We start from the raw sequence: 20,743 nt of genomic DNA on the forward strand, positions 1-20,743 counted from the left end.
AAGAAAGTACAAGAAACTGTCATAGTCCAAGGAATCTAAGGAGATGCAACGACAAAATATAACGTAAGGGAAACAGGACAGCTGGAAAAAACTGAGGAAATCGGAATAAAGTATGAACTTGGTTAAAATAATACATGGACCCTGGGTCACTACTTGTGACCCATGTTCTGTAGTCTGTTAACAATGTGGAGACTAGGGTGGGGTTTGCAGGACTGATCTTTGCAACTTTTCTGTGAGTCTAAGACTATTCTAAAATTAAAAGTTAGTTTTAAAAAGATTTTTTTGTTCAAAGTGCAAAAGAGTCCCACGGATTTTAATGTAACCACGTACAAAAAGCTCAATGATGAGGTTTCAGAGTCTAAGGGCCAACTCACCGGTAGCGACTCGCCACTCTGGATTTTGGTTTCTCATTACAGGAGAAAATGCACAATGATCCAAAAAGCCTATGGAAACGCTCCTCCACTCTCTAACCTCTTCTCCATGCTAGTTACATTTTCTTCACCATGCTTCAAACCCTCACAAAGAATGCAAGAGGATGGACACAGAAACAGCCACGGGAACCTAGCAGCTGCCTTCTTAGTAATCTGAGTGTTAAAGAGATTTGCAAAATAGATTTTTAATAAAAAGTTATTTATGCTAATATGTCACAGGTCTATTATAGTCATCTTTAAATGAATTAATAATACTTTTTTTTTTTTTTTGAGACAAGGTCTCAACTCAGGTTGTCCAGCCTGGAGTACAGTGGTGCCATCTCAGCTGACTGCAGCCTCTGCCTCCCGGCCCAGGTGATTCTCCCACCTTAGCCTCCCGAACAGCTGGGACTACAAGGGTGCACCACCACTCTCTGCAATTTTTTTGGATTTTTAGTAGAGACAGTTTTGCTATGTTGCCCAGGCTGAAATTTTTTTTCTTTTGAGACAGAGTCTCGCTCTGTTGCCCAAGCTGGAGTGCAGTGGTGCGATCTCGGCTCACTGCAACCTCTGTCTCCTGGGTTCAAGTGATGCTTGTGCCTCAGCTTCCCAAGTAGCTGGGATTACAGAAGTGCGCCACCATACCCAGCTACTTTTTTTTGTAGCAACGAGGTTTTGCCATGTTGCTCAGGCTGGTCTCAAACTCCTGGCCTCATGTGATCTGCCCACCTCGGCCTCCCAAAGTGCTGGGATTACAGGCATGAATCACTGCGCCTGGCCAGTATTTTCAAATTTTCTAACACAGTAAATGTCAACAGACATATCCCACAAATCCAACTGCTGCCTGGGGCCCAGAGATGGAAAAGGGGAGGTGCCAGTGCTTCGGGAAAAGGATTTCCTGTCTCTGGCAGCCCCGACAGTAGTGCAGAGGCTGGGATCCTGGGTCCTGTCCTGCTGATAGTATCATGGCCCATGTAACTTTCTTTTTGCTGCCAAAGTTGTATTTTGAAAAGAGAGAAGTACTAAAAATTTAATAGGATTCACCCCGAAGATACGCTATAATTGCTTATTTAATCATCAGCCAACAAAATTTGGTCACCTTAAGGTTCTCACAGCCTTATGTGGCAACTGTACAGCCTCTATGTTTACCTAAGTCACAGAAAGTGGGCGTCGGCCTATGGCTGTGGATCAAACACAGGAACATGGCTGGCCAGGTCACCCAGGACCTCAGTGTGAGGACCCTATTCTGAATCTTGTGCCCCACTGCCCCTAGACTGCTGGTCTCCGGGACTAGGAGTCTCCTTCCTTCTTTAGCAAGTTGGCTGCCTCTCTCCTGTCCAAATGCCTGAGAGATCCTGGGCTCCACCTAGGCTCAGAGCATCAACTCTCCCTTCTCCAGAGGGGGGTCCCAAACCCAAGGCCCAGTCCCAACTCTATGTTCCACTCTTCCCGCATCCAACAATCTATCCCAGCCCACCTTTCCGGTCTTTGCTCCCACCACCATGTACCTTCAGACGCTGACCCCTGTACCCGGTGCACCATGATTTCTGGGCCACAGTCCCCCAGAGAGTGCCCTCAGACCACTCTTCCTTCCCACACCGCCTGCAGACACGCCAAGTCTCCTGGAGGCCTGGACTGATGGCTCTGTTTAGAATGCTCTTTGTACGAAAGCTATCAGGGCCCTGCCTTGAGGAATTCTGCATGGCATCAAGTCTCAGTCCCATGAACCCCCAAAGCTTTTCAATTTGATTACATCACAACTGTTTTAAAGATATAAGCTCTAAAAATCCGCAGTCCTATGGCATGGGTCCCAAGCAAGGGAGGGACATAGCAACATCTGGTATGTCTCCCATCTTTCCACCCATCAGACGTCCCCTCCCTTGTCTCCCACCCTCCAGAGAGAACGGTGGCATCTGCCCGAGCCTCAGCCACAGGGAACTCAGCGTTTCCAAAGGCAGCAGATCCAGCTTGGCTTCAGGCGTTACCCTGCCTTCCTCTCAGCACTGTGACTTTACACTATGGTGGAGCCTCAATTCACAGAGGAGACAAGAGGCATTCACAAAGTGGGGGCAGACTGTCCCAGGCCACAAACAGATTTAGTACATGGCCGATCCAGGCTGTCAGACACCCCATGTTCTTTTTTCTACCACCAGCTGCCCCCTCAGGCTCACAAATTATAATTCATATGCTCATCTTAAGAGAGAGAAGAAAAACCTCAGAAAGATCTCTTCTAACCAGGTGGGCTTTTCTTTTCTTCCAGGGGCACATTCTGCTAACCGGGAGAACACTGCCCGCCCTGGGTGTGACGCCTGCCTGTCCCACCCGGGATCACACATGCTCCTGCAGGTTCCCAGGTATCCACTCCCACTGTTTCTACCTGTCCTGCACACAGAGACCCCCAAGGCCTGGCGCCCACTGCCCTTCGCTCCACTCCTTTACCAGGTTAGGGGACCACAGGACTGGCTCTCGGCCTAAGGAGCACTCAGAAGCCGCCCCGTAGCCTCCAGGTTGGTTTCAGTGCAACTGCTTGCAGCATGGCAGGGAAACTGGCTGCAGACTGAAAAGCAACATAGCTAAACTCAGTTTCAGTGGGCACAGCAGAGTGCTGGTCAGACACCCTCCCTGTCTTGTCCCTGTGTATGGGACATTTAAATAACCCGCTACAGCAGCTGGGGCATCAGTTACAGGAAGAGGAGCCTGTCAGTGAGTGACAAATAAGACAACAGCAGGAATACATGCTGGGAGGAGATAGCAGAAGCCGCAGCAGCAAAACAGAAAGCAAGTCATTTAAAAAGAAGGAAGAGGTCTGCTTAATCTGCAAATCTGCTCAATTTATAGATGTGTGAGAGGAGTTCAGACAGAGAAGGCCAAACACGTACTGGTGATTACCTCGATGTCCATATAGAGTGTGGCCTCTGGTTTTCTGTCAGAGCCACCGCAGGATAATAACATCCCCAGAGAGCCTGCACTGTCCAAGAGAGAAGCCCCATTTCAAAGTCAGGGATCCTGAGTCCCCTCCATGACCAGAGGAGGGTGTCTAAAGGCAACAGGGAGCTGGCAACACCTTGGAGAAGCTGAAGTTCAGGAAGACCAGGAGTGATGCTCTTTTACCTGGCACCGGGCTGGCTCATGCTACGGCCCTCATGTGAGCTGAGGACTTGGGGAGTTAGAAACAGGGCAGTCTGTTATCCTGGTGCCCCTATATAATCTAACGATTCTTAGAAGTACAGGCGGACCCCTCACATTTCAGCGATTTCTGGGATTAGAGTCCCAGATAAAGGGAAACGGGATGAGGAGCCTGCAGGAAAGGGGTGACATAGAGAACAAGGAGGAGACAGGCGGTGGCCACTGAGGTTTGGAGAGGCAGCGGCTAAGGCAGGGAAGAAAGCACAAAACAGATTGCCAAGGGAACATACCTCTCAGTTCCCAAGAGCTAAGAAATGCCCGGGGGCTGTGGATTTCTAGTCGGAGCTGGTGAAGGCACTCCCTGGGGCCACCCAGCCTCTCCTGGAAGTTGCCCAGCAGCAGACAGAGAATTAGCAAGTGAAAGGCAGCAGCCAGCCCTCAACAGGTGCTGGGGAGGGGCTGGGGCAGCGGAGGAGGGGGCTCCAGAGAGCCGCCCACAGAGTACCCTGCTCCGGAGCCCCTTGTCTGGACCCTGACTCTGGGACAGGCCAGTGGTCACACAAAGGGAAAACGGCTTCTTGCTGCGGGACTTCCAAAGCTCTGGCATCCTGATGGGGGATTTAGGGGTTCAATCACTGCCAAGAGGGCTGTAGGAGGCAGCCAGTGTGAGGGCCACAAACCATGTCCCTGGGCTGTGAGAACCCAGCCCTTTCCTGAGCCCTCATGTCGACAGCTGTGCCACATTAGTCCATCGTCCATCTCATTCAAGGACGTGCATTCCTGTAGACAGCCGGCCGGCGGGCTGGGCGCAGCTGCGGGGAGGCATAGTCCTGAGAGCAGGGGGTGGAAGCTCAGCTCTGCACATCGCTGTGAAGACACCCCCTCCACCCGTATGCAGGCAGCCAACACAACGATGACAGGGGTTCTGTGGCACCAGCAACTGTCCAAGCATCCGCTATGTGACTGACTAGCACAAGGGGCAGTGGGCTCTTCTGCCTGGTGTCGTGCTTCCATCAAAGAGGGGCAAGGGTGATGGGCTTAAGACACAGCCACACATGTAGGCCAAGTCTGGACCCCAACCTCTCTGGGGACCCAGTGGCTAAAACTATAAAGACTGAGAACAACAAGTGAAGATGGTGTGCTGGACTGCCACGCCGTAAGTGTGAAAAGCACAGACCGTTTTGCGGGAAAAGCCCAGTCGTTTCTTTAAAATGACTAACCACACACACAATTTGTAACCCTGCAGTTCAACCTGAGTGTTTACCAAGAGAAATGCTGACCCGCGCCCACAAAGAGACAATCTGTAGGGACCTGCACAGCAGTGGGTGCTCACACCAGCCCCAAACTGGAGGCTGCACAGATGTCTACTGACAGGTGAGAAGTGCCCTGTGCACACCACTCAGAGGTACACCAATACACACCAGGGGCAAATCCCAAAACACTCAGAAGGAAGACAGACCCCAAAGAGCACTGACTCTGTGAGTGCATCCCCAGAAAACCGGAAAAGAGGCAAGACCAGTCTCATGAGGGGAAACACCAAAACAGGAAGGGCTGGGAGTGCGTGAGGGCCCTTCTGGAGTGGGATGGTAAAGTTTCTGGGCAGTGATAAAGTCTGTGACCTAAATCAGGGTTTGACTCACAGGTGCATGCGTGAGTCAGAACTCATCGTCTTAGGCACACCAGGTGAGCCCCATGCTCACGTGGTTGTGGGGGTTGGGGGCAATTCCAGTGTCAGCCTCACCCTCCTCTTCCTTCCCTGTAAAAAGCATCTGTCCAAACAGCAAGGACTCTATCCATGATCCTCAGAGAGTCATCTTGCAAAAATTATGCGATGCACACCTATTTTCCAGCTGGCCCCATTTTGGCACAGAACAAAACAAAGCTGTCCACACTCCCACGTTCTAGACAACTGGGTGGCTGGATGTCTAGGAAGAAGCAATATCACATTACTTTCTGATTTGTTTTTGGTTTTGGAAGGCTTGGGTGTTAATATGTGTCTTTTTTTGTTGTTTTTTTTTTTGTTTTTTGAGACGGAGTCTCGCTCTGTCGCCCAGGCTGGAGTGCAGTGGTATGATCTGGGCTCACTGCAAGCCTCCCGAGTTCACGCCATTCTCCTGCCTCAGCCACCCAAGTAGCTGGGACTACAGGTGCCCGCCACTATGCCTGGCTAATTTTTGTTTTTTGTTTTTTTTTTTAGTAGAGATGGGGTTTCACTGTGTTAGCCAGGATGGTCTCGATCTCCTGACCTCGTGATCTGCCCGCCTCGGCCTCCCAAAGTGCTGGGATTACAGGTATGAGACACCGCAGGCCGGGCGCGGTGGCTCACGCTTGTAATCCCAGCACTTTGGGAGGCCGAGGCGGGCGGATCACGAGGTCAGGAGATCGAGACCACGGTGAAACCCCGTCTCTACTAAAAATACAAAAAATTAGCCGGGTGTGGTGGCGGGCGCCTGTAGTCCCAGCTATTCGGAGAGGCTGAGGCAGGAGAATGGCGTGAACCTGGGAGGCGGAGCTTGCAGTGAGCCGAGATCGCGCCACTGCACTCCAGCCTGGGTGACAGAGCGAGACTCTGTCTCAAAAAAAAAAAAAAAAAAAAAAAAAAGAGAGACACCGCGCCCGGCCTAACATGCCTTTTAATGATGGGCACGCATGCTCACCATGGTGGGTGGCCTAACCTGTCTTAATATCAAATGATCAGCCAGTGCATTCTCTGGGCAGGGAAGTGACACAGATATGTCACCCCACCGCCCCCTTGGTGACTGCCAAAGTCTAAAAAGAAAGACAATGGCAATGATTCTAATTGTCATCAAGGACACCAGTGTCACCAACTGTGACTGGCTTTGCAGGCCCAGTAAACAGACTACATTTCCAGTGCATTTTACAGTCTGTCACTGGCCACAACTGCTTGACCAGGGAGCTGAAGGCCAAAAAAAACTAAAGCCAAGATCAGATCTAACAGCACAGATGCTACTTTGAGCCCCAAAGTGGCCCAGGGCCCTGTCCAGACCATGGGGCAGGCCTTTGGTCCAAGTGCTGCCCCCTCCCACAGCAGACAAGCCACTCATGGTACAAGGGGAGGTGGGGAGAGAAGAGCAAGACACAAGAGCTGCCTGAATGCCACACACCACTAACAGGTGGACAACTTGCCAGATATCCACCTAGGCTGTGTTGAAGTCTGCCCAATCCATGGACCACGGAAGCCACAGCCCAGTCTCCTCCCAGGTGAAATAAGGAAATGGAGATGGTGAGCCACACCGGCAATGGCAAGTCCTTCTTTCCAAGACCTCTGCACTTTCCTTCACAACACAGTCTTCCAAAAAAACAGTGCATAATCAGATCCTGTCTTGATGACCTCTCCACCAGAGATCAGCATAGTACCTGACATACAGCAGGTCTGGCCCTGGACCACTGACAATCCAGAAAGAGTTGACACCTCAGAAAAGGCACACACAAACACATCCTCAGTGAGGTGTGGCCATTCACAGAGTTCTCATTCCCTCACCCCATGCAGGCCCAAGGTGACTGAGGGACCCTCAGTCCTTACCTTTCAGTTGCAGGACCCCTGGAGAAAAGCCGTATTTTTACCGAGCAACATGCTCTTCCATCCAAAAAAAAAAAACAAATCAAGGCTGGGTACAGTGGCTCACACCTGTAATCCCAGCACTTTGGGAGGCTGAGGCGGGTAGATCACCTGAGGTCAGGAGTTCAAGACCAGCCAGGCCTACATGGTGAAACCCTGTCTCTGCTAAAAATACAAAAATTAGCCGGGCGTGGTGGCAGGTGCCTGTGCCTGTAATCCCAGCTACTTGGGAGGCTGAGGCAGGAGAAACGCTTGAACCTGAGAGGCAGAGGTTGCAGTGAGCTGAGACCATGCCACCGCACTCCAGTCTGAGCAACAAGAATGAAACTCCATCGCAAAAAAAAAAAAAAAAAAAACAGAAAAGAAAACAAATCAAGCTATTTCCATCTGGGTGTTGCCAGTTATTTCTGAAGATCAACCATTTGACAGAAAGAGACTCTCCTCTACAGGAAAGTGCAGGACTGGATCTGCTACTTATCACAGAAACAAAACAGAAAGAACCAGCCCGGTGCCATGGCTCATCTATAATCCCAGCACTTTGGGAGGCTGAGGCAGGAGGCTCACTTGAGATCAGGAGTTCAGGACCAGTCTGGGGAACATAATAAACCTCATCTCTGCAAAAAAAATTTTTTTTTTTTTTTGAGACGGAGTCTTGCTCTGTCGCCCAGGCTGGAGTGCAGTGGCGCAATCTGGCTCACTGCAAGCTCCGCCTCCTGGGTTCACGCCATTCTCCTGCCTCAGCCTCTCCGAGTAGCTGGGATTACAGGCGCCTGCCACCACGCCCGGCTAATTTTTTTGTATTTTTAGTAGAGACGGGGTTTCACCGTGGTCTCGATCTCCTGACCTCGTGATCCGCCCGCCTCGGCCTCCCAAAGTGCTGGGATTACAAGCGTGAGCCACCGCGCCCGGCCGCAAAAAATTTTTAAAAAGAACAACAAAAAAAACCCCCATCTGGGCGTGGTAGCATGCATCTATGGTCCTAGTTACTTGGGTGGCTTGAGCCGAGGTGTTCAAGGCTGCAGTGAGCAACGACTGCATCACTGCACTCGTCTGGCCAACAGCGCAAGACCAACTCCAAAAAACAGAGAACCAAAAGCAGCTTCCTCTGCCTGCCAGCTCCAGCCTCATCTGACAGTCCAGACTCGGCATGGGGGCAGCACATGCCCACCACCTTTGGATTGGCCTCATAAAACCAACAGACTCACAACTTCTACCTCTGCGGGTTTTGTTTTTCTGTGTGCACATTTATGGATGCCAGAACAGAAACCAAACTATTTTAACCTTCATTTAATTATTTATTTTTAACATCCATATTGAGGTATACTTTACATACCGCAAAATTCAGCCACCGTAAGAGTACAATTCAATGATTTCAGTAAATTTGTGCAATCATCACCACGATACAATTTTAAAATATTTCCATCTTCCCAAAATGTGCCCATGTGTTGTTAATCACTGCTCCCACCCACCCCCAGCCCTGTCCTAGTCAACCACTGGTCACTTTCCATCTCTCAAATAAATTTGCTTTTTGGGAGGACATGCCCTGTAAGTGAAACTATACAACAAGTAGTCCCTGGATCTGCTGTTTCCTCCTTAGCGTGGTAAGTCTGAGATTCAGCCATGTTATGGCACACATGAATAGTTTATTCTTTATAAAGCTGAACAGTAATCTGGTATATAGAGTCGCAGGTTTGTTTTATCCATGGGACACTGGGTTGCTTCCACTTTTTTTTTTTTTTTTTGAGACAGTCTTGTTCTGTTGCCAGGCTAGAGTACAGCGGCGCGATCTCGGCTCACTGCAACCTCTGCCTCCCAAGTTCAAACAATTCTCCTTCCTCAGCCTCCCACGTAGCTGGGACTACAGGTGCATGCCACCACACCTGGCTAATTTCTGTATTTTTAGTAGAGACGGGGTTTCACCATGTTGGCCAGGCTGGTCTCAAACTCTTGACCTCAAGTGATCCACCTGCCTCGGCCTCCCAATGTGCTGGGATTACAGGCATGAGCCACTGCGCTTGGCCCTGCTTCTACTTTTCGACCAGTATGAATCATGCTGCTACAGGTGTACCTGTCTGTGTGGACACATTTTCATTTCTCTTGGATAAATTGCTAAGTCATATGGTAAGTTTACATCTAACTCTGTAAGAAACGATCTGGCCGGGCGCGGTGGCTCACGCTTGTAATCCCAGCACTTTGGGAGGCCGAGGCGGGCGGATCACGAGGTCAGGAGATCGAGACCACGGTGAAACCCCGTCTCTACTAAAAAATACAAAAATTAGCCGGGCGTGGTGGCGGGCACCTGTAGTCCCAGCTACTCGGAGAGGCTGAGGCAGGAGAATGGCGTGAACCCGGGAGGCGGAGCTTGCAGTGAGCCGAGGTGGCGCCACTGCACTCCAGCCTGGGCGACAGCGAGACTCCGTCTCAAAAAAAAAAAAAAAAAAAAAAAAAAGAAACGATCTGGGCTATTTTACATTCCTACCAGCAATCTATGAGGAATTCCAGCTTCTACACTTCCTCCTCAACACTTGTTACTTCTTTTTTTTGTTTGTTTTTTACAGTTATACTGGAGCCTTGTTTTAGGGTCCAATGTATGATCAACGGAGAACGTTCACCTACAATTGAGAGGATGTATTCTGCATTCACCAGGTATTCTATAGACGTCAGTCAGGCTAAGTGAGTTAATAATGTTCTTCAAGTCCTCCATACCTTGCCAATTTTGTCTAGATGTTCTACTAATTATTGAGAGTGGGATATTGAAATCTCTAACTATAACTGATTAATTTCCATCAATCCTATCAAGTTTATGTTTTCAGGTATTTTGGGGCTCTGACTGTTATGTACATCTTCCTGAAATATCATGAAATGTCGCAGCTGGGCATGGTGGCTCACGCCTGTAATCCCAGCAATTTGGGAGGCTGAGGCGGGCAGATCACGAGGTCAGGAGTTCGAGATCAGCCTGGCCAACATGGTGAAACCCTGTCTCTACTAAAAATACAAAAAATTAGCCGGGCGTGGTGGTGGGCACCTGTAGTTTCAGCTACACAAGAGGCTGAGGCAGGAGAATCGCTGCAACCCACGAGGTGGAGGTTGCAGTAAGCTGAGATCGTGCCACTGCACTCCAGCCTGGGTGACAGAGTGAGACTCTGTCTCAAAAAAATAATAATTAAAAAAAAAAGTCGCAGTTTGGCTCTAGTAATATTTTTTGTCTTAAAGTGTCTTTTATGTCTTATTAATACAGTTACTCCAGCTCTCAAATAGTTACTTATGGTATCTCTTTTTCCATACTTTTGTATTATTCCTTGAATCTAAAGGGCGTCACTTATAAACAACATATAATTAAGCTGAATCTTGCTTTTTTTTTTTTTTTTTGAGACGGAGTCTTGCTCTGTCGCCCAGGCTGGAGTGCAGTGGCATTATCTCAGCTTACTGCAACCTCTGCTTCACAGGTTCAAGTAATTCTCCTGCCTCAGCCTCCCAAGTAGTTGGGACTACAGGTGTGCGCCACCACGCCCGGCTAATTTTTGTATTTTTAGTAAAGCCAGGGTTTCACCATATTGGCCAGGCTGCTATCAAACTCCTGACCTTGTGATCCGCCCACCTTGGCCTCCCAAAATGCTGGCATTATAGGTGTGAGCCACTGCGCCCGGCCTGAATCTTGCTTCTTTACAGTATCTGATAGTCCTTGCCTTTTGATTGGGATATTTAGATCGTTCATAGTTACTGCATTATTGACATGGCTGGATTGACATTTGCCATTTTGTTTTATACATATCCTCTTTTTTGTTCCTTTATTTCTCAGTGAATAAAGAAACTGCTTCTTTCGTGTTAAATATTTTTTAGTGTACAACTTTAATTCTTCTGATGATCTGATTTTTTTTTTTTTGAGATGGAGTCTCATTCTGTCGCCCAGGCTGGAGTGCAGTGGCGCGATCTTGGCTCACTGCGAGCTCCGCCACCCGGGTTCACGCTATTTTCCTGCCTCAGCCTCCCAAGTAGCTGGGACTACAGGCGCCCACCACCATGCCAGGCTAATTTTTTGTATTTATAGTAGAGATGGGGTTTCACCGTGTTAACCAGGATGGTCTTGATCTCCTGACCTTGTGATCCACCTGCCTCAGCCTCCCAAAGTGCTGGGATTACAGGAGTGAGCCACTGCGCCCAGCCCTGATTTTTTAAAAAACTATATTTTAAAGATATTTTGTTCATAGCTGCTCTAGGCATTACAGCAAGCATCTTAATCACAATCTATATAAGACTGATGCTAACTTGATTCCAGTAAGATACAGAAATTTTGCTCCAGTATTGCTCCATTTCACTCCCCATCTTTTGTACTAATATCACATATATTTTATCTATGGATATCATAAACCCAACAAATCATTCGAAGCCTTTGGTTGGCTTCCAGACTGCAGAATTAGTTAAGTCTTTCCAGTTAACCCATGCATTTACCATTTCCAGTGTTCCTTATTTCTTCTCATAGACTCAAGCTGCCAATGTGTCATTTATTTTCAGGCTGAAGAACTGCCAGGTCTACCAGCAACGGATTCCTTCAGTTTTGTTTATCTGACAATGTCTTTTTTGCTTTCATTTTTGAAGGACTGTTTCTACTGGCTATAGAATTCTGGGTTGGCAGTTTTCTTCTTCAGATACTTTTAACATCATTCAACTCCTTTTTGTTTCCATTGTCGCAAGTCAGAAGTCAGCTGTTCATCTTATTAATGCTCCCCAGATGTGCCACATTGTTTTTCTTTTGTTACTTTCAAGATTTTCTTTTTTGCTTTGGCTTTCTACAGTTTGACTATGATGTATCCAGGTCAAGATCTCTTTGTACTTATGCTATTTAGGGTTTGTTGGGCTTCCTGGATGAGTTTCTCCTCAAGTATGCTTTTGCCCATTATTTCTTCAAATAGTTTTTCTATCTTGCCCCAACGTTGGGCTAAAACAGAGCCGCTGTCCCTCCCCACTTGCCCATCTCCAAGACTGTTACTCTCATCTCCAAGGCCACAGGCAGGGTTGTTACCACTGTAAAATGAACAGTCCTCCTCCTTTTCACCCACACAGCAAAGCTGTTGGTCCTCACAGCTGACAGTGGCTGGACAGAACCTCTTTACCAAACAGATGGGAGAGGGCATGGGAACAGCTCCAGGACAAATGCCATAGAGTCTCACTGTTCTCACCCGAAATTCAGCAGTTATAGGCATAAATACTTCTCAGATTGTTGTATGCCCCTGCTCAATTTTTCCAGAATGCTGAGATTGTTTCATTTTGCTTTTGTCAATTCTGCCAATCTCCTCATTCAACACAACCAGAAGTTGCCCTCCACCCTCAATTTATGTGGAATATAAAACACCCACACAAGTTGAGAGACTAAGACAGAAAAACTGCTGAGTTAAAGAGAGACAAGGAGGGGAGTAAAGGAGGGAGGCATAAAGCTGATTCTACCACTGTATCTGCCGCTGCATGCTCCAAATCATCCAACATAGTAATATGTACACTACACAAACACATGCACACATATATATTTCTTGATGATTCCAATTCACCAGCCACTAAAGAAAATGGAAATTCTCTCTCCTAGAAGCCATCAGAAACTGCCTCTAGCTTTCTATATGCCCAGATTCGGTCACGAGACGGTAATAAGTTAGCATTAAAGAAAAAAAGGTAGTTTTGAAAAACACCCAAATAGAAACTCTACAAACAGAATACTACACAGCAATGAAAATGGATTAACTACTGGTATGCTCAACAATATGGGTAAATCTCACAATGTTGAGTGAAAGCAGGAAGATAAAAGGTACATAGTATATAATCCCACTTATTTAAAGTACCAAAGCAGGAAAAACTAATCCATATTGTCAAGAACGTGATTACTCTTGGAGGACAGTGACAGCAAGCAAGCACGAGGGGGCTTCAGAGGTGCTAGTAACATTTTTTTGTTTTTTGAGATGAAGTCTCACTCTGTCCCCAGGCTGAAGTACGGTGGCGCAATCTCAGCTCACTGCAAGCTCCGCCTCCCGGGTTCACACCATTCTCCTGCCTCAGCCTCCCAAATAGCTGGGACTACAGGCGCCCGCCATCACGCCCAGCTAATTTTTTTGTATTTTTAATAGAGATGGGGTTTCACCGTGTAGCCAGGATGGTCTCGATCTCCTGACCTTGTGATCCACCCGCCTCGGCCCCCTAAAGTGCTGGGATTACAGGTGTGAGTCACCGCGCCCAGCTGAACTCTGAGTTTCTTTTTTTTTTTTTTTTTTTTGAGACGGAGTCTCGCTCTGTCGCCCAGGCTGGAGTGCAGTGGCACGATGCGATCTCGGCTCACTGCAAGCTCCGCCTCCCGGGTTCACGCCATTCTCCTGCCTCAGCCTCTCTGAGTAGCTGGGACTACAGGCGCCCGCCACCATGCCCAGCTAATTTTTTTTGTATTTTTAGTAGAGACGGGGTTTCACCGTGGTCTCGATCTTCTGACCTCGTGATCCGCCCGCCTCGGCCTCCCAAAGTGCTGGGATTACAAGCATGAGCCACCGCGCCCGGCCTCTGAGTTTCTTTAACACTTAACCTCTCCCTCACAATCCACTGACCTACCCTGCAGGGGAACATGGTGATTACAGGAGAAAATGCATGCCAGGAGCCCAGGAATGCATGAGGGGCCCCATGCACATGGACTGCAGATTCCCATGAACATGGACTCCTCCTCTTCCTGCCCCGACTCCACATCAGCCCTCACTGCTCACCCCTGCTGAGCTGTCATGGACTGGACTCCGGCTGAACACACAGAGAAAGCGAAAGGAGACTTGGACCTATAGTTTTATTTCTGGAACTTTAGAAGAGGACCTTGGTTTTAGAATGGGGACTAAAGACAGCAGAGTCAGACAGAAAAGCTCTTTGGACAGCAGGACTACAAAGTATGTTTCCTCAGACTAGGAGGCTTTGTCAACAGGAGCAGGCTTGGGTTTTCCCATTTTAAACGCTGTGAACACCAGATGATCTCTGAAGTCCTCAGGATCCCAACAGTTTGGGTTCCAAAAACGAATTTGACATAAGACTGCAGGCTGGGGTCACCCTATGGGGTTAGTTGACACAGGAAGGTGAGGAGCCACCAGCTGTCCCTTACGAACAGGAGTGGAGAGACAGGCCCTCCACAGGGAGAAGACTCCAGTGGGTGGTGAGAAGAGAGAGCAATGGGCCACAGAAGAGTCTGTCACAGGGCCAGCCGCGAAGCTGTGGCCACACCACAGCCCTCAGTGGGTGTCTGGCATGAACATTCTGGAGAGCTCCAAGGGGAGGGGTGATGCAAGAGCAGGTGCTGGGTCTGAATTTCTCTTTACGGAGAGAAAGGAAGGTTTTGAAGTCAAGAAATGGGTGGTAGATTGGGTCTTATTTTTATTTCAAGCTTTTACCTTAAGAGACTCACAAAAGGTGAATATGAGGAAAGTCACTCTTGAAGTAATCAGTGTTGACTAAGGACAAACCAACAGAGCAAACCGAAGCCCAGAACCAAGTGAACATGGAGTCGAGTGAGCATCCCGTACCTGCTCCGAGGAGGGTGCCCTGGGCTGGGCTCCCAACTCTATCCCTAGCCAAGTGACCAAGGTAGGTGTAGCATCCCTGGCCCTCTGACTTCTAGATCTGAAAAGCAGGGAAGCAAACCAAATGAAAAACTCAAGTGTCCCTACTAACCAAAAGCACCGAGTCGGACAGACAGCAGGTACGTGGGTGGCAAAGGCCTACTGATGGCAGGGGAGCTGATGGAATGTGCCACTCCTTCTCCTGTGAGACCCACACTCTGTGCCACTTGCAGTTGGGACCTGGGGCCCTATAATGGCCACAACAGCACAGCTGCCAGTGATGGGTGATGCCCGAGCTGAGCCTACAGCCCTCTCCATAACCCCGCCAAGCTGTTACCAACAGGCCTGGAGTGTGGCCAGCCCCAACCTGGGCACACTAGGCTTGTCTCCAGGTTCCAGCCCCTCCCACTGGCTCCTCCCACTCACCTGTGTGAGGTGCGCATGTCCACGGGCCCATCGCCCACCAGCCCTTCGCCTCTGCCCATGGCCATGGCCGTGGCCTCTGTTGCCCTCAGCAATCCTTGGGCTGGACCTGCTCCCGGCTCAGGTGTCACCCTCATGTCTCCGTCAGTGTTTAAATCTGAAGCCAACAATCCTCTCTCCATTTTTATTTTCTTGCTCTCCACATCGTCCTCTGTTGGGTCCCGTTCAAGTGCTCGTTTCTGACTCCGTGTTCGGCATGCTTCTTCGGTCATTCTGAACTTGGGAGGGAGGAGAAGACACAACATTTTAACTGGGTGCAATGAAGGTGCCACCTTCTTGGAAACTTTTCAGTGTTGCTTTCAGTGTTTTCCTCCCTATGGGAAGGATGGCAAAAGAATGTACAACAAATGCAGGGCCCAGAAAAGCATCCCCAGGACATTTCATCACTGCCTTGAGGAAGGCTAGGCAGGAGGGGTGTGTCCCCAGCCTCCACCGTGTGGCTGAACATTGGTGGAGCCAAGCTACACCCTGCCCTGTTAGGGGCCAGAGGCAGCAGGGTGCTGAACAGGAGCAGTGGAAGGCAGCTGCTTATCAGCAAGGAAAGGCTCAACAGCAAACAGAAGAAAAGTTGTTCTAGATCTGAACTACCTGCCTTTGGGATTTTCAGCACCTGCAATGTCTGGAATCCAGGAGGGCGGTGACTGCACTGTTCTAGGAGCAGGGTCAGGGCCTGGGACTAGCCCTACACTGTGGTGACTCCAGCTTCTCCCCTTCAGGGAAGGGAAGTCTCCTCACTCCCTGCTCACCTCTGGGGAGTGGGGACTGGGGATCACATTTAACCCTTTGGTTGCCAGCGAGGTACACTTTGAGTAGAGTGAGGCCTGGCCCATCAACGTGCCACCGCCCTGTACCTGCAGCACACACATATCTTGATTTAAAGAAGAAAGAAAAAGAAGAAAAAAACAGCTGAGTCAGTTTTTGATCTCATGACATCACTGGGCTCCACATGACCCTTCCCAGGATTCAGTCGGAGAGACAAAGCACTTTCCAGAAAACCAGTCTGAACCGGTTCCAGACAACAGGCTGAAGTGTTGTTAACCCTCACGGAGACAGGACGACAGCACAGCGATGTCTGTCTGCAGGGAGGCGGCTGGCATTCCACAGCAGGGTCTGGGACACTGGCACTCTTAAAAGGACTGCTCTAATCCCAGCCTCGACGTCCCAACAGGACAAGGCACAGGAATTGAGACAGAGAGAGTCAGGTTCTTAAAAAAGCATCCCAGTGTTTACCAGGGGACAAAAGAGCAATTTAGCAGCTGAGCTCTAGTGGAATTCCCGACGTGTCACAGTTTTCCATGGGACAGTTGGTGCCCACTTGGGCCCCCACAGAGAACCCCGATTCACACCTGTGGCATGCTCTATGCTAAAGCCCTCTGGTCCTATCTGTGCCCTCACAGGCAGGGCACTCATCTTGCCAGAGCCTTAGTTTCCTCACTGGCAAACACCCTGGGGAAGCCTGTCCCAGGTAGAGCCAGGCAGACCCAGTCTGGAGGCTGGGGGCAGCCCAAGGCAACACAGGGGTCCTGTCACCATCCATGGGACACACTCCAGAGCTGACTCATCTGCAGCTTCCTTAAAGGAGCCAATTTCACAAATGAGCAATAGCGCAAGGCCCTGCCCAAATGTGCCCCCTCACGCACTCAAACTGAAAGGAAAGAAAGAGACAGCTGCTTCATGCTCCTGGAGCCAGAGGGAAAGCAGGCCGTCTACAAGCGTGTTGTGCCAGTGTGGTCCAGCCAGGGCACCTGGGCACCGGCTTGAAACACTGGGGTCTTCTCAAGGCCAGGAAATCCCTGGTGTGCTTCGCACAGGCCCAGAGCAGCTCTGTGCTCCCTACCCTGTCTCACCACCACCCAGGTGCCATGGTTGACCCCTAACATGACCAGGCTGAGGCAGGGAGACCCCAAATCTCAAGGGCACAGGCTTTCAGACTCGCCTCCACCTGTCCCCAGCCCCTCTGGCATCCCAGCCTGCACCTACCACCTATCCCACACCAACTATGCAGCCTCCGCTGCCCCTGGCCAGCCTGTCCACCCCGCCCCCACTCCTGCTCAGCTGCCCCTCAGCTCCTCCATGGAATGGAGCCCAGGTAGAGGTCGAATGTGGAGGTCATGGCCTCACTTCTCTGCGGGAGGTGAGGAATGCTACGGTGTCCCTCTCAGCCCTGAAGTTCTATGGTCTCTGTCCGTCCTTCCTCCGATGTGCCTTGCCCATAAACCCCATCTGAACTGCTCACTAACAGGTTGTCTGTCTCGCCTCCCATGAGACCACAGATAAGTCACTGCCCTCAGAGTGTGGGTCCCCTCCTCTCCTTTCACTTCCCTCACTGTGGGAGGGGTGGGACATTTCTCCTTCAAGCACTGCCTTAAGACAGCAGGTATGTGCACTCCCAGGCCCAGGCCAGGGAGGAGCCTGTTTAGGTGATAGATGAGGGGAGGCCAGGACCTCGGACAAGTAAGGCTCCCACTCTATGGGTGAAGCTTCCCAGTCTGGCCTGATAACTACTGTTGGGGATGAAGTCCCCAGGTGGACAGGGAGAATGCACCTCCACCTCCAGGACATAGCATCCTTCCCTGTGACTCAAAGAAATCCCCTTGCTCCCCACTCTGCCCCTGTTCCAGCCAGACAGGGCCCCTCCCAGCACAGCCTCCCATCCTGTAAGCCCTGGGCTCAGTTCCATGAAGCCCATTTGAACCCAAGACCCTGAATGAGTTCTCGAGGCTGCTCCGGCCCACATGGACAAGGTGGAACTGACAGCCAGATCGGGGGGCGTGCCTGTGTGGCCTCACTTCGTTGTCACTGGTATAGGACCAGAGGCTACCCAGAGGTTCTGAGAGATGCAGGACAGAGCAGGGCGTCAGGTGCCCAGCAGGGCTGCTCCCTGCTGGAAGCCCCAGAGACCTCTCTTGTTGGGCGCCCCGTTGTGGTAGCGGGTCAGAGTCCTCAGCAGAGGGCTGGCTGGCGTGTACTCAGGGTGCACAGCAGCTCACTATGAAGCCTAAGGCCTGGAACTCTGCCAATCCCAGACCCGGCACTGACGGCTGGCCTCACAGCGCCCGCCTGCCTTATGCCTGTGCCTCCCAGAGGCAGGCCACTATGGGGCGGGACCCTGCAGCACCCCTCCCCCACCTCAGGAAGGACAGGCACAGCTGGAGGGGGTGGGGCCAGCCCCCGAGTGCAGGGGGCTCCTTTGGCAGGAGCCTCCTCCACTGCCAAGACCAATGACGCAGGGCCTGCTACTGGCCAATCCTCAGCCACCACAGGACACTTGCTCCTGGGGAAGGCAGGTGCCGGTAAGGAGTGGCTCCTCCCTCCTCGAAGCAAGCGATACCAGTGCCCCCAGCACAACAGGGCTGGCGGCCACCGCACAGCAAGCACAGACCCAGGAGCAAAGTTGTCAGGAAGAAGAAAGCACGACAGATGACTCCTGCGAAGAGCAGTGGGGGGTGCATTAGAACACTTCCTAAAAGTAGGTGAAGAGGCTAGGTCACCCTGCCTGGCAAATGAGGATTCATTTCAAAATTCCCAGTGACGGGAGAGTGAGGGGAAGGCAGCTCCGGTGGCGGAAGTTCCAGACCAGGCCTGTGTGGGAGCTGCCAGTGCATGGAGAGCAGCCCCGTCCTGGAGGCTGAGATCCTCTGCCGGCTGCTGCCTGCAGACAGATCCCAACAGCAGTGTGCCCATTTGAAAGAGGAGAACACTGAGGCTGCCAGGGCTGCCTGAGACACAAGGCTGAAGGTCAGCCTCACCCTCCTCCTCACTCTCTCCAAACACCCCAGGCCGGGCTGCAAGCCAGCACAGATGAGCAGCACCAGCAAGGCTGAGTGGACATCGGTCTCCTCTGACACGTCCCCCACACACTGGGCTGGCAGGTGGTGGGGGCGTAGCCCAGCTCTTCCTCAACTAGGGGCCAAAAAGGACAGGTTCCAGCCACACAGGCATAGCGCAGCTCTGACCGGGAGCACCTCCATGGGCTTTAGGGCAGATACGAATGCTGCTTTAATTTTCGTAAAATGCCACCATCCAACTGGCCTGAGAGCCTCAGGCAGAAAACATGTTCTAGAACAATTCCAAAAGGCTGGCTGATGCTGTGGCAGGAACCAGAACTCTTAAAGAGGACTTGGGGGACAAACAGAAGGCACCCAGCACACTTCTGGCACACCAGGCCAGCATGCATCCCTTGATAATTAAAAGAGAAATTAAGTACATAGACACAAATCATAAGCCCAAACCCCTGAGATCACACTGCTAATACTAACTCTACCATAAAATGCCATCTATGGCACCCATCACTAACATACCCATACTAACACTCTTAGACAGGAAGAAAGTGAGGCTTCGCAATAAGTGGGTTAAAGCACTGGCAGGAGTGGCAGGGCTGATGCTCTGAACAGTGGATTTTAGGTGTCTTCCTGCCTCCTCACCCAATAGCAGCTCACCGAGCCTCCACTGTGGGCTGTGGAACACCATCCACCCCCATGCTAGAAAATGAGCGAAATGACAGAGGGTGTTGGTGATGGTGCTGTGGGGACACGAGGCAGAGCACGGGGCAGTCAGAGCACGCAGAGGGACGGAGGCTGGGCGGAACGGGCGGCACCGGAAGCCAGTCCTGAAGGAGACAGGGCCCAAGCGGAGACGTGTGCTGGGGGAAGCACTGGCCCAGGCCGAAGGGGAGGAATCTGGCTTGCTCTAAACGATCACCTGGCTGGAGGACTGCAGGGCAGGGGAGCGGTTCCTATGGTGCAGCTACACTGGGGAAGGGGACAGAGCAGAGGGGAGACGGGGCACTCCGGAGGGGGTTGCTTTCTTTCACTTGTTTTTGCCTGAGCAACTGGACCAGCGGGGCTGGCTTTTCTGAGATGGGGAGGAGCAGATTTGAGGAAGCAAGGTTGGGCTACAGTTTGGATGTGCTGAGTGTGAGGCCCACGATGAGCCCCACGGAGATGCTGAGGAGCAGAGCCCTGAACCTGGGGGCAGCCACTGTCCTCAGGAGGCACAGGGCACCTCGGGGCACCTCTTCCTATCAGGAAGGAAGAAGGGCCCGTGAAGCAACCAGTGCTGAGTCAGATGATGACGATGGGGTCCAGGTGCTAGCCTCGCTAGCTGTGAGCTGCGCCCAACACTCAAGACACAAGGGCCCTGTAGGCACACAGCTGCAGCAAGCCTGCGCCCAGGTGCCCACCTCCAGAGCGCCCCTGTGGCCCTGCCCTTCACACAGATAGATGCACAGCACAGATGGGCCTCTGGACCCAGAACCCCTGTCTACTCTCCTCCCGGCAGCATAGCCCAAGGAAGCTCCCAAAGCCACATCCTGGATCTGTACCCCCTTCAGTGGCTCCCCCACTTCCTAAGAGTCAAACCAGGGTACCTTGTTTAGCCCAGAAGGACCTGTGGAGGGGGTAAGGAGAGAATAGGTGGGCCAAGTTTTGGCGTTGGCAGCGCCTGCCTGACAAACATACTTCTTCCCATGCAGAACAGACACCTCCATCTGCTCAGAACTGTGGCCCGAGCCACTTCCTGACGCACATCTCTGAGTAACAGTGACTAGGACTCATTCCAGAAGGAAGCCACACCGGAAA

The 20,743-nt window shown here is 51.1% G+C and overlaps 1 protein-coding gene across 10 annotated transcripts in view; it reads right to left on the reverse strand.

The window, feature by feature from the left end:
- The window catches only part of GATAD2A (GATA zinc finger domain containing 2A), a 127,564-nt gene that overhangs the window by 30,050 nt on the left and 76,771 nt on the right, over window positions 1-20,743 (reverse strand). For 6 of the 10 annotated variants that reach the window (XM_030820332.1, XM_030820329.1, XM_030820334.1 and 3 more), the window contains exon 2: window positions 15,108-15,382. In XM_030820332.1, the coding sequence (XP_030676192.1) occupies window positions 15,108-15,376 (269 nt within the window). In that variant the 5' untranslated portion in view covers window positions 15,377-15,382. The remainder of the gene's footprint in view (window positions 1-15,107; window positions 15,383-20,743) is intronic. The other 4 variants (XM_030820335.1, XM_012509560.2, XM_030820336.1 and 1 more) reach the window with 1 other exon arrangement.

Source organism: Nomascus leucogenys, chromosome 10 (genome assembly GCF_006542625.1).
Source record: "Nomascus leucogenys isolate Asia chromosome 10, Asia_NLE_v1, whole genome shotgun sequence".
Classification (NCBI taxonomy): Eukaryota; Metazoa; Chordata; class Mammalia; order Primates; family Hylobatidae; genus Nomascus; species Nomascus leucogenys.